We start from the raw sequence: 17500 nt of genomic DNA on the forward strand, positions 1-17500 counted from the left end.
TGCAGAGATCTAAGCAGTGGAGTTCCTCCATTTCAAAACCAGCGAATTCTAAACCACCCCGTCATGGTATGAACTCACAATGACTCTCCTCCACCACCCCTCTCCCTCTGCCCACTTGCACTTACCCCTAGGTGGGAAACATTCCTTTCACGCAAGCACCTGGGCCACCATTACCAACGACTGCTGGGTCTCAAGATAGTGTCCCAGGGATAGAAATTTTCTTTCCATTCTCTTCCAACCCCAAAAGGGTTCCCAGATATACCTCCAAACCAGTGGGCAGAAGCGAAAAAGCAAGTCCTTTCCCTTCTCTCTATGAGGGCAATAGAGCATGTTCCTGCAGAACAGATAGGCAAGGTTTCTACTCCAGAATTTTTCTGGTACCCAGGAAAAAAGGGAACCTGGTGCCCCATCCTCAATCCATCCATTCTAAACACCTTCCTGGTGATATCGAACACCTCCAGCAACTGCTACCCATGCTGTCCAAGGATGCTTGGCTAGCCCCCCCTAGACCTAAAAGAGGCCTACCTCCACATTCCTATCAGGGAATCATGCAGGAAATTTCTACGTTACAGGGCAGGATCTCTTCACTTTCAGTTCTCTGCACTTCCCTTTGGCTTATCTACTGCGTCAAAGAGTTTTCACAAAATGTCTGGCTCCTGCCATTGCCTTTTGCAGACAAAGGAATTTCCAAATTTACCCATAGTTAGACGACTGCCCAATTCAGGCAGACAGTCAGGAAAAGCTACTCAAGCACCTGGCCATTGTAAAGTCCCTACTGACCTCCCTAGGGTATACCATCAACAAAAAGAAATCCAAACTAGCACCCACCCAAAAGATCATATTCCTGGGAGCAAGCCTAGACACAACATCCCAGATGGCATTCCTTACACCAGAAAAGCAAACTTACCTGACAGACTACTTCTCTCATCTAGCCACCAGACCCCAGTTACCTGCAACGAAAATCCTGCAAGCTCTGGGGTTCATGGCATCTTGCATTCTACTCAGTCCATATGCCAGACTGCATATGAGGAAACTTCAGTGGTACCTAAAAAGCCTTTGTTGTCAATACTCTCAAGACCTGGAAAGTCTTATTCCAGTGATACCTTACCTAAGGAAAAATTTTCTTTGGTGGGCAGCAGCATGCCCCCACAACAAGGGACTACCTTTCTCACCACCCACCGCCCAGACCCTCACCACAGATGCATCAGACTATGCCTGGGATGCACACCTGGACAGCATGTGCATACAAGGCCAATGGCGCCCACAGCAAATCCATCTGCACATCAACCAAAAAGAGATGTTAGCTGTCCAGCATGCATTGACAGCTTTTAGGCCCCTTATCTCCCCAGGGGCTCTCCTGATCAAAACAGACACCACCACTGTGATGTGGTATATCAGCAAGTAGGGAGGGACTCACTCCTACCCTCTATGCAGGCTGGCCTTGACCCTTTGGCACACAGCGTCTGCCTTGCAACTCCACCTGTTAGCACAATTCCTGCCAGGTCTCTAAACTCTCTGGCAAACCCCTTAAGCAGAAGTCCTCTGGACCCACACGGGTGGCAGCTAGACAAAAGAACCTTCACCCTAATAACTCACAAATGGGGCCCCTGAAGGTCGACCGCTTTGTCTCCCACACCAACCACCAGCTCAGCAAGTTCTGCACCAGGGAGCATCACTGCATGGCTTGGAAAGTGGATGCCGTATCCTTCCCATTTCCTCCATTACCTCTCATCACCAGGTTACTGCTCAAAATAAGGGAGGAAAAACCAAGGAAAATTCATATTGCTCCAGATTGGCCTCGCCAGCACTGGTACTCACTGCTGTGCAGCCTGTCCCCACTGCCACCTTGGCATCTCCCTCAGACCCCAATTCTACTGACCCGGAGGGAAGGAGAATTCATGCATCCCCAATTGCATACCCTCAGTTTGGCAGCCTGGCTTATTCCCTGTCTGATTAATCTGTCAACCTCAGTAAATAGGTTTTAGATCTTATACGTGAAGCTAGATGCCCTAGCATTAGAAAGTCTTATGCTGACAAATGGAAAAGGTTCTGCACCTGGATTCAGGCTAAGGGAGCCGATACGGCAAAGCCTTCCCTACCTCTCATCCTGGATTACCTACCTGACCTGCTACACAGTGGTCTCTTTTTTTCCTCTATTAAAATTCATGCCTCTGCTATTTCTGCTCATTTCCACACTGAACAGCCCCTTTTCTCACACATCCTGATTAAGCAATTCCTAAGAGCAACTAGCAACTTGAGTCCACCCAGAAGAGCACCTACCCCAGCTTGGGACCTTAACTTTGTGTTGGAAAAGCTCCCCCTGCTCCCCCTTTGAACCAGCATCTTCAGCAAATTTAAAATTTCGCTTCTGGAAGACAGTTTTTCGTCAGGCCATCACTTCAGCTAGAAGAGTCTACAAGCACTCATGGCTGTGGAGCCCTTCATCATCTTCCATGCTAACAGGGTGTCCCTCAGGACTAACCCATCCTTCATGCCCAAAGTGGTGTCCAGTGTGGTTCTCAACCAATCCATTCATTTGCCCACCTTTTTCCCTAACCCACAAAACAAGGGGGGAAAGGATTATGTACTCTCTAGATGTGCTCAGACAGCTCAGATTCTACCTAGGCAGGAGTAAATCATTTAGGAAGACTGATCAATTGTTAGTCAGCTGTGCTACAGGAGCAGAGTGCAAGGCCATTTCCAAACAAACCATTTCCAAATGGATAGCACACTGCATCCATTTCTGCTACAAGCAGCACGGGAAACCTCCCCCCAAGGGGGTCAGGACACATTCTACCAGAGCAGCCTCCACCTCTGCACCTTTCCTCAGAGGGGTCCCCACCAGGGACATTGTGGAGGCTGCAACATGGACATCTGTTCATACCTTCACCAAGCATTACAACCTGCCTATCTTCTCCAAATCCAGGGCAGGCTTTGCCACAGCAGTTTTGCAGGTCATCCTAACCAGCCCCCAGTCTTCCTGACTGCCACCACCCTTTTCTTCAGCTTTGGGAATCAACCCAAATATGATGACTGCAATGGTTAAACACAAAGAACATAGTACAGTTGTGCACACTTACCCTAAATGTAGGTGTTCAAAGTGTATTCACTGTTGCAGTCTTGATTTCCCTCCCTCCATCCCCCTTGTCTCTCTCTCTCTCTCTCTCTCTCTCTCTCTCTCTCTCTCTCAATTTCTGTCTCTCTCTCTCTATCCTTACAAGGATGTTTTGGTATTTACTTTCTACTGGTGGTGTTCTTCCACCATAACCTAGTTCCCTCTGGGAGCTCCTGACAGGGCAAGAAAAACTGATGTAATGCCGTTGACTGCCTTAATTTATAACACTGACAACCTGACGTTAGTCCTGGAGTGTTGGCAACCGACGCAGAAATACTAAGCCTTTGGTATTCGGACTGACTGAGGGCTACTCTGGCAAGGATAACCTAAATGTGATAACTGCAACAGTGAATATACTCGGACATCTACATTTATGGTAAGTGTACACAACTGTACTTTTCACAAGCTTTTCTGCATCCTTAGTGTGGTTTGGAAGTTGCTTTCTACTTTTTCTTACCAGATTGACAGTGAAATTACTTCTTGGTCAGATAGGCTCCTTCTAAGGTTAAAAGTATTATAGTGGGTGTCAGTTCTTGTTTTTGTTAGTACATTGATGCTTTTTGTGTTTTCATGGGTTAGCACTTCCTGTTACATAGTTGTACATAGTCAAATATGTTTGCTGATTGACTTGAATTTAAAGTCAAGTTTAAGAGTTAGGACTGACTGAGGATTTCTCAGTGCTAAATGTAATAATATGTCCGTTTTCATTGTTTTAGTTCTGCACTGCAGTCTGGGCTTTCTCTGTTTTTGAGCTTATGGGGTACTCTGATGCAGCTTGTGGCTGCTTTAGAATGGTTCTCTGTGTTGAATCTGTTGCCTAACATCATTACAGAAAGCAGGGGAACATTTGCACGGGTCAATTTTTGACATCTTTGCATACCGTGAGGTAAGGATGTGTGGGCTAGTAGGGCCTTAAAATAGTTGTGTAAAAGGCTTGTACGTTTTGCTACCTATATCTCCTGTTTGGAAAGGAATACAGAGTGGTTTCAGCTAATCTGTGTCCACCCTTCTGTGCACATTCTACATTTTATAGTATGAATTTTTAATCTCATCTTTCTTAATTTCATTTTGTATGCAGTGTGCAGCAGTAATATTTTCATATAGTGTTTTCTAGTTCTCTTTTTCCATTTTTCTTATTGCTTCTTACTGGCTACAAACTAAAATTCCAAGGGGCTTTTTGACTGCTGGCTGATGACATTCTAAAAACTGTGTCTCTGTTCTTTCATGGAGAAGCAGATATCCAAGTGCTCCAGCTTTTATTGCTTTAGCATCAGAGTGTGCAGGAGATGTCAAATGATGCATTGGTTAAATGGATTGGGAAGGTCATCACTCAAAGGTTTACTGTAACCCCCCACTTTGGGTAGTGTAGCTTAAGGAATTCTTAGAAAGATGTGACGTGGGTTGCCACACTCGCACACCTCTTTCTTGCTCATGGAAAGAAAAGTCATGTAACTTGTAACAGAGAAGAAGTAACAGTGTTTTATACTTACCTCCTTTCAGGTTTTATTGTTTCTTCCATTAGTAAGGCATGGTGGTGTCCCCATAACCCTCTGCTTCTCTTTCATAAATGGGACACGTGCAGGTGTTAAAAGGCAAACAGCCCCCCTCCTCCCTTACTGTATTAAATAGTATAAATTATTTTCAAATATGAGGTGAGTCCCACAGACCAGATTTACATAAGCTGGGATTCTCAGAGCAAAATTAAGGGGAGCATTTGCAGCTGAATTGTCACCACTACTTTTAGGTTCCATTAGTGGTCACAGTGTAGCATATATTTTGCTGTCTTTTTACCTTGGAAAGAACATGTTTTTGAATTGTTCATCCTTTCCTTCCTGACCAATTGAAATCTTAATATAAGTTACCACAGTTGTAGTTGGTGTAACTGATGTTTCATGTAAAATGCCAGCAGTATCATAATCTGCTCTGTCACATATATGTAAAACTCATTTGAAAAGCTTCATTTATTGTAATCTAGACAAAACTCAAGCATTGCTTCACTTAGGACTTACTTTTTAGTCAATGGAGGTTGCAGTGGTAAACTTTTGTCGAGTTTTGTTTAATATCTTTCTTTCAGATTTATGAGAGTAAAAGTTTTTTGAGGTACTTGCTAATTTTGAAGTATGGCAAAGAACTTGTCAACTAGTTTACTTGTCCATGCCTTTCCGTTTGCTGCTTCATTTACTGATGGCTGAATAATCAGAATGGGGACAGTTCTTGAACACTGTCACTGTTAATTCTGCCAACTTTATTGTCCTGTTATGAGATAGCTCAAATTAACAGTACTAAATTGCAGTGTATGACTGACTACGCTTATTACATCTTCTGCAGTGTTGAACCACATTCCATTCCTCCTTTTCTGACAGCCTATAATTGTATTTTTAACATAATTTACACTGCATTGTGCATGAAGTGCAAATTGTAGAGTGTGCTGAAGATGTTTGCTGTTTTTACAACTTTTTCTGGAGCAAAAGGTGAAAGAGATTATTTTTCATCTCTTGTTCTCTGAGGGTGGCCATGGTGGTGCAGTGGTTAGCATTATCACCTCACAGCAAAAGGTTCTCCGGTGCGATCCTTGGCTGGGGTGCCTTCTGTGCGGAGTCTGCATGTCCTCCCTGTGGTCTCGTGGGTTTCCTTCGGGTGCTCTGGTTTCCTCCCACATCCCAAAGACATGCTGCAGGTGGATTGGACACTTTAAATTGGCCCTAGGTGTGTGTGTATGTGTGCCTTCTGTGGAAGGTTGGGTGCCGGGCTGGCAACTTGACACTGTAAAACTCCACTGCCAATCATGAGCAGACAGGTGATCCGCTGTGGCGACCCCTAACCGGGGAAAAGCCGAAAGAAGAAGAAGTTCTCTGTATAACACTGACTTTGTTGAAGGAGCTGAAACATTTAGTAAAGGTCAAGCACCGCTTTATGAAGTAGTCATGATTTGGATTCAGACATTATCTGCTGTGATCTTTAGCGCCAAAATTTTACATTACACCTGTACACATAGTACATTCAGCGTAATTCCGTTTGTATGATGAATTAACTGTCATTCACGTGATAATTATTCTGATGCAGTGGGTTTGCAAGTGATTTTTTTTCTGTATTTTTCATTAAAGATAGGGCTCTGTAAAAGAAAAGTCTGTACACGTGACAAGTTTGTGAAAAAAGTCTTTATCTATTACAATATAATTAAATTTGTTTTTTTAAATTTGTAGTCACAGATTTGTTTCAGAGGAAAAAGGCTAAAGCTAGGACCTGCCATACGGAAACAGCAGAATTTGTGTAAGTAGCTCAGTTATTTTCACTGATAATTTTGCTTTGCACGAGCAGCCCTACATTTAACTTAATTGCTTTTAAAATGCAGCTGTATGATTATTTTGTTGGGCTGAGGTAGTGCATGTGGATATTACTCAAAACATTTGTTTACTGAATATACTTATAAAAGCTAAATTTGTCCTTAGAAGAGAATTCTAAGTAATGTCAGAGTAGATATAGTCATGCATGTCAGATGGCAGTGTTGTAGTTACATTACCCCAGAGATTCATTAATAGCATGCACATGTCATGGTGCCATCACGACTGGACATCTTTGTGAAGAGAGCAGTATTGCTAATCAAATATGCAAGAGGTCAAGGAACACTGCCCAATGATCAGCCTCAGCTGCAGCTCACAACACAGACTCTCAGCCATGTCACAGTAAGTCAGAGCCTGTGAACTTGATGTAAATAAAGGTGCGTACACAAATATCTGAGATCTTAGAATATAAAAGCAAGGGGAAGCCTACCAACAAGTGGACAATTTAGGTTGATATTGTTGTACATTATACTGAGTGCATTAATGAGCATGTGGAGCATCACTGGCATTGTTATTCACATTAAGAAACACACAGTAACCATAAGTGTTCAGAAGGAAAGAAGTGTTGTTTGAAAAGAAGGGTGAGTAACAAAAGTTTTGAAACTCCCACTGGTATATCTGTCAACCAACCAATGCAGGAATACTTGCAAAGCAAATATGTAAATATGTGTACCAATAAAAAAATAAGGAACACCTGGACAGTACTGCTCAGCAAAGTACTGAAAGTGGATACAATAACAGTTGTGGCAGTGACTTGCATGTTGTGAAGGGTGGAAAGTGAAACACAGAGCACATCAAAATTATTAGACAATGCAATCCACAAGGATGTGCCACAGAAACAGAATTGTCACATGAATGGTAATTAACTAATTATGCTGGATGAATTGCTATAGATTTGTAACGTTGTGAGATGTGTACACGATGCATGTCAGACATGTCCAGAAACTTTTACTAAGATGAAAATCTTGCCAGACACAAGTCATGTGGAGGCCATTCATTAACAGCTTTGAGTATGTATGTCATTGTATGAATATGGACATGATTAAAAATGTGATAGCAAGACCTTTCACGAGAGTTGCCTCTTAGGAGAATTAATCACAACACGAGCTTGCATGATTTAATTATTGTACAAGAACTGCTGCATGCACTGTTTCAAAGTATTATGTGACTGGAGTGGAAATCATGTGTGCCTGTGTAAGAATATGTGTGCATTACCTGCTGCTGCCACACATGCACAGTTAACACATTAATAACAGAGTACACTTCTGAAGGATTTTTAATAATGTTTTGTAAAATGTCCACTGAACTGAGCACTACACAACAAATCCTGATGCCAGGGAAACAACAGTCAACATACCTCACAGCTGCATCATCACCATCATGTTGTCAGTGAACTGTGGAAACTGCTACTATTGACATATATCATTTTTAGACATGCCACTTACAGTGTAATTGTCCTGCATGCATCATCCCCTACCTCCATTGTGTGACAGTCAGCAATGGCCATGCTGCCAGCGACAAATTCACAGTAGGTTTTGCCACAAAATGACAGATGAAAACTCTTCTTCACCATTGATTACTTGTGATGCTTTGTGGTAATAATGCAGTAGAAAATGCAATACAAGCATCTTTATACTGGGCATGGTCATAAGGAAGTGCAGTGATCGGGATGGAGGTCAGCAGCCCATCCAAATAGTATAACAAAATATTAGAAATCACATATGTTTTGATTAGTCCATTTTAGCACGTCACCAGCATCATCATTGCTTTTATATTTTTTTGTAAATTCATACAAGGTAGAAAATGTGAGATGTGAACACATGGACATTTAGTTCAGACAGTCTGTATGTACGTGAAGTTGCTGCTAACTCCACCTAAGAAGTCAGAGCAGTGCTGTAAGAAATAGACAGTTGAAAGGATAACCTGATCATTGTGTTTGAATTCATATGTGCTGCCTTAAAAGGAGTGTATCCCCTGGAGGTCATAACAAAGGTCCTGAGACAGTTTATCACTAGTTTGCATGTTGTTGCACATCAAAATCTGTTTAATAAGCTACTCTTGTCTGTTACCATTTCTGTTTTGAACAAAAGTATTAAAGCCACGCACTACAGGATTTGGACATATGCAATATATGTCAACATCCTTTTGACCTGTGCATTAACTTATGGCACCACACAAGAAATCATATCACAGTGTCAAAAATAAACACACTTGAAGGAATAACTTGGGCTTTGTGTTTGAATGAATATGGCTCTCATAAAAGGGAGTAAAAAACTTTCTCCAATTGTAATCATCAGTTCTATTTAAGAAGCCTATCCTGTGGGAAGGGTGTATTTGTGATATTAATAATTGAAACATCTTATATGGTGTATATTAAACATTGGAACCTCTTATACATATCATAATAACTGTATTCGCCTAATTATATTAATGTTGCTTTCTGTTACACAGCAGAGTTAAGCTTAATAGTGCAAGGAGCACCATATGAATGTTGCCAGTGGCAAAAAGTCATCAGGTTTTGCCATAGGGTATGAAGCAACAGTTATGCTCATTGCCAAGCATCGCACAAATGCTAAGGACAGAAATAGAGAATTTGATTTATGGCCCATTTTTGGCCATGTGTGTGTTGTGTTAATCTGTTTCTTGTCCAGATTAAAGATGTGAAATGGGATTAATAGGATGGTGTTGAAAATGGAAAGCAAGCAGAGGGAAAACACTGTGAGAGTTACTAAGGATTGTGCAGATTGTTGGCAGGAGAGCACCATAGCTATCCGCTTCTTCACAAGGTAACATTGTCTTTCTACAAATAATTTGACAAAAGTGAATAGTTGCATCATAAAGGATGTGTGACAACAACTGACGTATGTGTGACCAATTTGATCAAATTAGATGTGTCATACACATGCACGTGTGAAATGGACAGGTGCCTCTTTTCCTTTTTAAGACAGAGGAATGATGGGGAACATACTTAGGAGTAGGAAGGTTAGGTATGTAGGTTAGGTAACAGGCACAGACTTACGGGACGTAAAAGACAGACAGGGATGGTGATGTGCAGAAGAGGTTGGGAGACACTAGGATTGGGGAGAGGTATAGGTCTTCAGAGGAGCATTCCCATCCAGTATGAATTCAGTGGGTATCTAGTCCTCACCCTCTAAACTGTCTCTTGTCCCAGACACCTGTGACAGTGCTGGATGGAGCAGTGATTTTGCTATTCTCTCCAGGATTATTTCCATCCAGCTGATGCAAGCAGCGAGGCCCCTCTTCAAGATTTCTTCCACAAACCCTGTCAGCTCTTGTCAGGTGACGCAATTGCCATCTCCATTGACACTACTCCTGGTGGGTACCAGTGCAAAAAGCATAGAAGTGGGCTAGAATTAAATGTATATATTAAGTCTTCAGTGTCTAGTTTAGGTGAGAAACATGGCAGTAAGACATGGCCGTATGTGCTGATCCGTATATATATATATATATATATATATATATATAGGATCTATATTACATAGTCAAAGTTTAGTAACTTTGAACACGGAATGTTCGAACCATTCTTTTCGAAGTTAAAAAACTTTGACTATGAATAAAAAAGAAAAAATACAAAATAAACAGTTGTAAGCAGGGTGACAAGCCCCCCTGCATGCCACACCCCCCGCTACTTAAATATACCAACACCGAGATCGCACCACATTGAACAAAATGGAAACCTCCCCTTACGGAGATTTCCATTGAAATGCACGAACATCTTCAATTTTTAACTTATGGTCTCGAACATATGAGGTTCGAACATATATATATATATATATATATATATATATATATATATATATATATATATACATATTTGTGTGTGTGTGTGTGTGCGTGCGTGTTTCTATATAGTATCTTATAAAATTACAAGGCTATTGGCCCTGAAGCCCTTATAAGCCTAGCCAATAGTTTGCTATTGGCCCTGAGGCCCTTATAAGCTTAGCCAAGAGTTTAGCCAAGTCAACACCCAATGCCCTAGTCCAGCGGGGACACAGGTGGAATCCCAGGGGTGTATTATTTCTGTTTCCCATCCAGTTATCTAGGTTGCGCTTAAAAAGGGATAATGAGGTACTCTGCTTGACATGAAGATGGAGTCTATTCCACAGATGGGGGGGAGTCTCTTGGCCGCACTGCCCCACTAATAAGTCCTGTTAATTTTCCTAACAAAGTAAAACGAGCAAAAATGTTCCAAAGCAGCAGGATGAAGTGGTTAAAATATTTATTAAAAAGTATAAATTCACACAAGTCATAAGTGCTTTCGTCTCCTAAAATGAGACTTCATCAGATAAAATACCCATACTCCTTCCTTCCTTTTATACTTTGTACCATAATTAGTTTTAATTAATTAATTAATTAATTAATTAATTAATTACTTAATTAATTAATAAAACAATTTACTTTATTTCTTAAACATTCCCACATTTTCAGCCACTCTTTTTGGTTATTTAAGTCCTGTTGATGTCACAGACAAGGTTGAGATTGCGCATGTGGGTTACTGAAATGAAGTTTGATTTGCGGATATGCAGCAGTTCCCTCAAGGCGGGGTATGAGATTGCTTTGTATGCCAGACAGAAGTCACCTCTGGGGAGTCTGTATGAACTGAGTAGAGGGGCAGAGCTTTTAGCCTGTCAGTGTAGGGTAGGTGTTTAAGGCCCTGGATTCCCCTAGTGAGGAACCTCTGTGGTCTCTCAAGCTGCTGCATGTGCTTTGCAAAGTACATTCTGAAAGGGGCGTTGTACTCAATAATGGGCCTTATAAGGGAAGAATACAGGGATATTATGACCTCCTTCTCCCTGGATGAGATACCCTTACTTGTAAGGTGGGTCATATAGAAAGCTTTCTGTACAATAGACACAACATGGTGGTCAAAAGTCAGATTGCTATCAACCTGGATGACCAAATCCCTCACGACTGATGGCGAGCTTAGGATGTTGCTATTAATGTGATATTTTGTGGGGACGTCACTCTCTCCAAAGTGGATGATGATGCATTTTTTGGTATTTGGCTTGAGGCCATATTTCTGGCACCAGTCATTCGTTTGGGTGAGACCCGCTTGGAGGATGTTCACATCACTAGGGGAATTGATGACAGCTCCCAGCTTGCAATCATCTGCAGACTTGGTCAGCCATAGCCCACTGATTTTGGCCTGCACCTCAGAAAAGTATTTCCCAAATAATAGAGGTCTCATGGCCAATCCCTGGGTATGCCACTCATTATGGGCCTACTACTTGCGGTGGCTTCCCCTACTTTGACTAGGTGGGTTCAATCAGTGAACCAGTTTGCTACCCATCTGGTAACATACGGATTGATGCCTAGGTGAGGAGTTTATCTATTATGCCTGAGTGGGGAATAGTGTCAAAGGCTTTGGCCAGGTCAAGTTAGGTGGTGTGCACTCTCTTCCCCTCCTCCATAGCTTTGGTGACTGTCTCAAAAAAGTATACCAAATTTAACAGATATGACCTCCCCTTGACGAAGCCAGACTGTGTGGGATCGAGTGTGTGGAGGTTGCCAATGACCTTGTTAATGAGGTCCATGATAATCCATTCCATAGCCTTGCAGATCAAGCTAGTTAGTCTGATGTGTCTGTAATTTTCTGGATCGGTGGACACTTCACCTTTGTGCAAAGTGATGACAGTGGCTGTCATTCACTCAGCTGGGATGAAGCCGGTACTCAGGCTTTGGTTGTATAGGGTGCCTAATAGTGCTGCACATTCCTGCCTGAGTTCATGTAGGATGCAACCTGGGATGTTATCGAGTCCCATGGAAACTGGATTTTTTGCCTTTGAGAGGGCAGTAATGACCTGTTCCCTAGAGAATAGGGGAGGGGGGCAGGTACTGGGGATATACTGATGGGGGAGACAGTGGGATGAAGTTTTTGCTGAATCTGTCAGCCAGCAAGTTGGCTATATCTATGGCATTTGTGTATGTAGTGACCTTGACCACCAGTTCTGAACAGATCTGGGTGCTTCCTCTGAGACTGCAGACATATGTGAAGAAGGATTTATGATTGTCTCTAGTAGATGTGGTCAATTTAGTCTCAAAGGTTTGCTTTGGAGGATTTCACTAGTGCTTTTATTTGCTTATTCAAGCTAAGGAGAAATTGCTTCCAGTTGCGCATCTATCTGCTCCTTCTTAGTCCTGGACAGCAATTTTTTTCCTTTTGTTATAGAGTTTATTTATTGCAGATGTCCACCAGACAGGTTTACTCTTCCTTGTGGAGTATGATTTCATCCTGTTACGTATTCCCAATTCCATGCATCTATATAAATTCTTGCATAGTACTTTGGTGTAAATTTGGAACATTGGTGACACTTCCTACAGAGGTGGAGGGGGCTGTGAAACTGTTTATACCATCCCTCAGGAGATTGTAATCAGCTGTGGAGACTTTTTTTTGTTTGACCGTAGCTACAGGGGGTCAGGGGAGATGGTAATTTCGAAAGTGACCTCTTTATGGTCAGAGCTTACCACGGAGGAGGATTCTGTAGGGATGCTGCAGTGGATGTTCATCGTGTTTCACTGTTGCAGTCATTACAATTGGGTTATCCTGCTGGCAGGCTACCTGCAGTCCACCCGAGTTCCAAAGTCTAGGTCCGGCATCGGTTGCTGTCGCCTCCTCCCTGACGTCAGTGCGCCAGGGGTATAAAAGATGCAGCCGACGCCATTTTCTTCAGTCTTTCTTACCGCGTGGTGCCCGAAGCAAAAGCAGTTCGCAACTGCCGGTCGGCCAACTCCTGAAATTTTCAAATTTGAATTTCAGATCCGAAGTCTTCATTAAAGCTAAGTACCCCGTTGGGGAAACTTTTTTCTTGCTCCAGACCGATGTCAGAAAAAGTTAATAATTGTATTTCTTGTGGGAAGCAAATACCTCATAAGGATTTTCATTCTTACTGTATTCCTTGCCTAGGCCCTGAACACGACGTTGCTAGTTGTCGGTTTTGTGCTAGATTTAACCAACGCACTATTAAGCGTCGGTACAATTTTGCATTTCATTACTTTGGCATAAGATTCAATTATATAATGCCGTCGGAACAGCCAACTACCGGAGTTTATAAAAAGCGCAAAGAAAAAGAAAAGGACAGGCATCCGAGGTCCAAAACTGACGACGAGACTTCCGCTAGTCCTGTCGCCAGTTCGCCGGTTCTCAGTGAGGCGCTTTTGCAGCCCCTGACACCCGCTACCTCAGAGCCACAGGCCGCTTCCGACTCCCACGTGGAGCTGACTAGGCCGCTGGAAACTCAAGGTATTGGACACTCGGAAACTATTCCCTCAGATGGGTCTGGAGCCGCTGAGCAGGCATCGGCTTCTGAGGGTGTTTTCAGGCCTACTCAGTTATATGTGAAGCCAACTTCAACTTCAAAGACAAAGACTAAAGCAGCTCTAAAGACAAAGAAACAAGTACAGCATTCTCCTGGACAGGTCACCATGCCTAAAAACAGATGCTTAAAATGGCCGAAGACCTAATTACTTTGATCAGGGGTTCCCATCCCCCTCCTGATAAGAGGCCTAGGCAAGAGATAGAATATGAATCTTCAGATCAGGTTTCCATTTCCTCTGATTCCTCTTCTGAACAGGACTATTCATTTCCTCCCTATGAGGATTTTGATGCTGAAGAATCTATCCCTTCAGCCTCTCCTCCTGAGGATTATTCTTTTGGGGAGACCCTGCATACTATGAGGGAGCATTTCCACTGGGAGAGCCAAGATTACTCAGAATCCAAGAAAAGGCTCAGAGACTTCCTTTTATAACCTCAGCACAGGCCCCTTGCTATTCCTCCTGTTTTAGACATTGCAGATGATGTATTTTCAGAGTCCGGTCTGTCTCCTGACTCTTTACGACCAGCTCCTGTTAAGCCAGACAGATACTACAGGGTTCCTGATTCACATAAATTTCTTTATAAAAACCCTGCTGCTGACCCAGAAACTATCTCTCAGGGTCCCAAAGGGGTCAAGGCTTCCACTGCAAAAAACCCTATCCCCTCTGATAGGGATTCAAGGGCCCTGGACAGACGGGGGAAAAAGATTTATACTTCTGCTACCTTGGCTGTAAGAGCTTTAAATTGCCAGTTTCATATGTTTAAATATCAGCAATATCTTATGTCACTGTTTAAACAGAAAATGTTGACAAATTCAGAATGTGCAGAAAACAAAGAATTGCAGGATTTATTGCATGCAGCTGAACAAGTGGGAAAGCATACTTTGCAATGTGGTTTCGATTCTCTAGAGGCCTCCTGCAGGGCCACTGTTACAGATTCTGTCATTAGGATGCATGCTTGGTTAAAAGAACAGAATCTGCCCAGTCATGTTGAAGCAAAACTATTAGATGCTCCATTACAGCATGATACCTTGTTTGCTGTTAAAGCAGAAGAGGTGTTGAAGAAAATGGAGGACAAAGCTAAATCTATGCAAACAGTCAAGGATTTCTTGCAGGTACAGCCTCCCAGATTTAGCAGGAACTGGCCTACAAAGAATTGGTCCTTTCCAGTGTCAGACAGGCCACAAAGAGGCAGATACAGACGCCCCAGAGGCAGATCACAGTCCCAAGGCTCATACAGGTCTAAACAATGGGGTTCTTCTACCTCCAAAAGCGGAGAGGAAAAATCACAGCCATACAGGAAACCGTCTCAATGACTTTCCCCTGCCAGCACCAAGCACATATCTTCTGGCAGCTCCTTTGGGGGGAAAACTAGCACTTTTTTCACAAAATTGGCACATGTTCATCCAGGACAAATGGGTCTTAAATATCGTATCACAAGGCTACAGGTTCCACTTTCACACCCTGCCAAGGCCAAACGGTATGCCAGACCTGCCACGCAGTCAATGGGCAGAGGCACAAAAACAAGTTTCATCCCTCATGGACATGAGAGCCATTCAGCAAGTACCACAGTAAGAGCAGGGACTAGGATTTTACTCAAGGCTATTCTTGGTGCCCAGAAAGGACAAAGCCTGGAGACCAATACTGGACCTGTCTATCCTAAACACATTCCTGGATATTCCAAAATTAAAAATGTTAACTCTGCAGCAGCTTCTGCCCATGCTGGGCAAGAAGGCTTGGCTTGTGACTTTAGACCTAAAAGAGGCATACCTGCATGTCCCAGTCAGACAATCATGCAGAAGATACCTCAGATTTATAGCTGGCTCAATGCACTACCAATTCTCTTCAGTGCCCTTTGGCTTATCTACTGCACCCAGGGTCTTCACAAAATGCCTGGCACCAGTAATTGCATTTTGCGGACAAAGAGGAATGCAAATATATCCTTACTTGGACGAATGCCTTATTCAATCAGAGAACAATGACTTTCTACTACAGCATCTGGCGTTTGTAAAAAGATTACTAACAGGTCTAGGGTACACAGTAAACGAAAAGAAGTCAAAACTCGTACCCTCTCAAGAGATAATATTTCTGGGTGCAAGCTTAAATACAACTGCCCAGATGGCTTATCTCACGCCAGACAAACACAGACAACTGACTACTTATTTCAAAATGTTGGCAACAAAGACCCAGTTATCTGCAAGAAAAATTTTGAAGGTTTTGGGCTTCATGGCATCCTACATTCTGCTAATTCCATATGCAAGACTGCATATGAGGAAACTTCAATGGTATCTAAAAAGTGTTTGGACTCAACATTGCCACAGCCTGGAAACAATAATTACCCTCATTCCCTGCCTGCAACAGGAGTTTCGATGGTGGGCAAAAGCCTGTCACCACAACACGGGACAGCCATTCACCTTACCCATAGCCAGGCATACATTGACAACAGATGCATCAGATTATGCCTGGGGTGCCCATATGGCAGGAAGATGTATTCAGGGCACATGGTCCGCAAGTCAAATGCATCTACATATCAATCAAAAAGAGATGCTAGCTGTTCAGAATGCCCTGACAGCCTTCAAGGATCTACTTCATCCAGGACAACTACTGATAAAGACGAACAATACTACAGTCATGTAGTACATAAACAAGCAGGGAGGCACACATTCCTACCCCCTCTGCAGACTAGCCATGAACTTGTGGGACACAGCATTGACTTACAATGTACATCTGCAAGCACAATTCCTGCCAGGAAGGACAAATACTCTGGCAGACGAACTGAGCAGAAACCTAATGGATCCCCCCACAAGTGGAAATTGGATCCACAAGTCTTCAACATGATAACAAGGAAATGGGGATGCCCGGACATAGACGTATTTGCCTCCCCTCACAACTGCCAACTACAGAGATTCTGCACAAGGACTTATCACAAGCAAGCATGGAAAGTGGATACTGTCTTTCAGTTGGAAAAACCTAACAGTATATGCCTTTCCTCCTCTGCCTCTCCTCCCCAAGGTACTCCTCAAGGTCAGACAAGAGAAGCCAAAAATTGTACTGATTGTCCCAGACTGGCCCCGCCAGCACTGGTACCCAATCCTAAAGAGCTTGTCTCATTGCCCACCTTCGACATTACCTCATATTCCTCACTTATTGACCCAACAAGACAGTCAGATACTGCACAGCCAACTCAGGACCTTAAACCTGGCAGCATGGCGGATAATGTAGCCATTCAAGACACACCTCTCTCTAAAGCAGTGATGGATGTTATTTTGGAGGCCAGGAGGCCTAGCACCAGAAAATCTTATGCAGAAAAATGGAAGAGATTCTGTTCTTGGAACCAGGCACAAGGCATTGACACGATTGTTCCAAATATTCCTCAGATTTTGCAATACTTAACTGAGATGCTGGATAAAGGCCTTTCCTTTTCATCAATTAAAATTCATGCCTCTGCCATTTCAACTCATTACAATACAGAACCACCTATTTTTTCTCATTCATTACTAAGGCAGTACCTCAGAGGGGCCAAAAACATAAGACCTCCAAGGAGAGCACCAATACCTGCATGGGACCTCAACTATGTCTTGGAAAAACTCACACTGCCTCCGTTTGAGCCAGCCTCTGCAGCTGATATAAAATTCTTATCCTGGAAAACAGCTCTGCTCCTAGCAATAACCTCCACTAGACGAGTCTCAGAGTTACAGGCAATCATGGCTGT

The 17500-nt window shown here is 42.9% G+C and overlaps 1 protein-coding gene across 1 annotated transcript in view; it reads left to right on the forward strand.

Annotated features, from left to right (window-relative positions):
* The window catches only part of DAZL (deleted in azoospermia like), a 2235938-nt gene that overhangs the window by 1527381 nt on the left and 691057 nt on the right, over positions 1 to 17500 (forward strand). Inside the window, exon 5 of the mRNA XM_044066765.1 lies at positions 6319 to 6385. Within this exon, the coding sequence (XP_043922700.1) occupies positions 6319 to 6385 (67 nt within the window). The remainder of the gene's footprint in view (positions 1 to 6318; positions 6386 to 17500) is intronic.

This window comes from Protopterus annectens, chromosome 3.part1 (genome assembly GCF_019279795.1).
Source record: "Protopterus annectens isolate FY-2018-M chromosome 3.part1, PAN1.0, whole genome shotgun sequence".
Taxonomy (NCBI): domain Eukaryota; kingdom Metazoa; phylum Chordata; order Ceratodontiformes; family Protopteridae; genus Protopterus; species Protopterus annectens.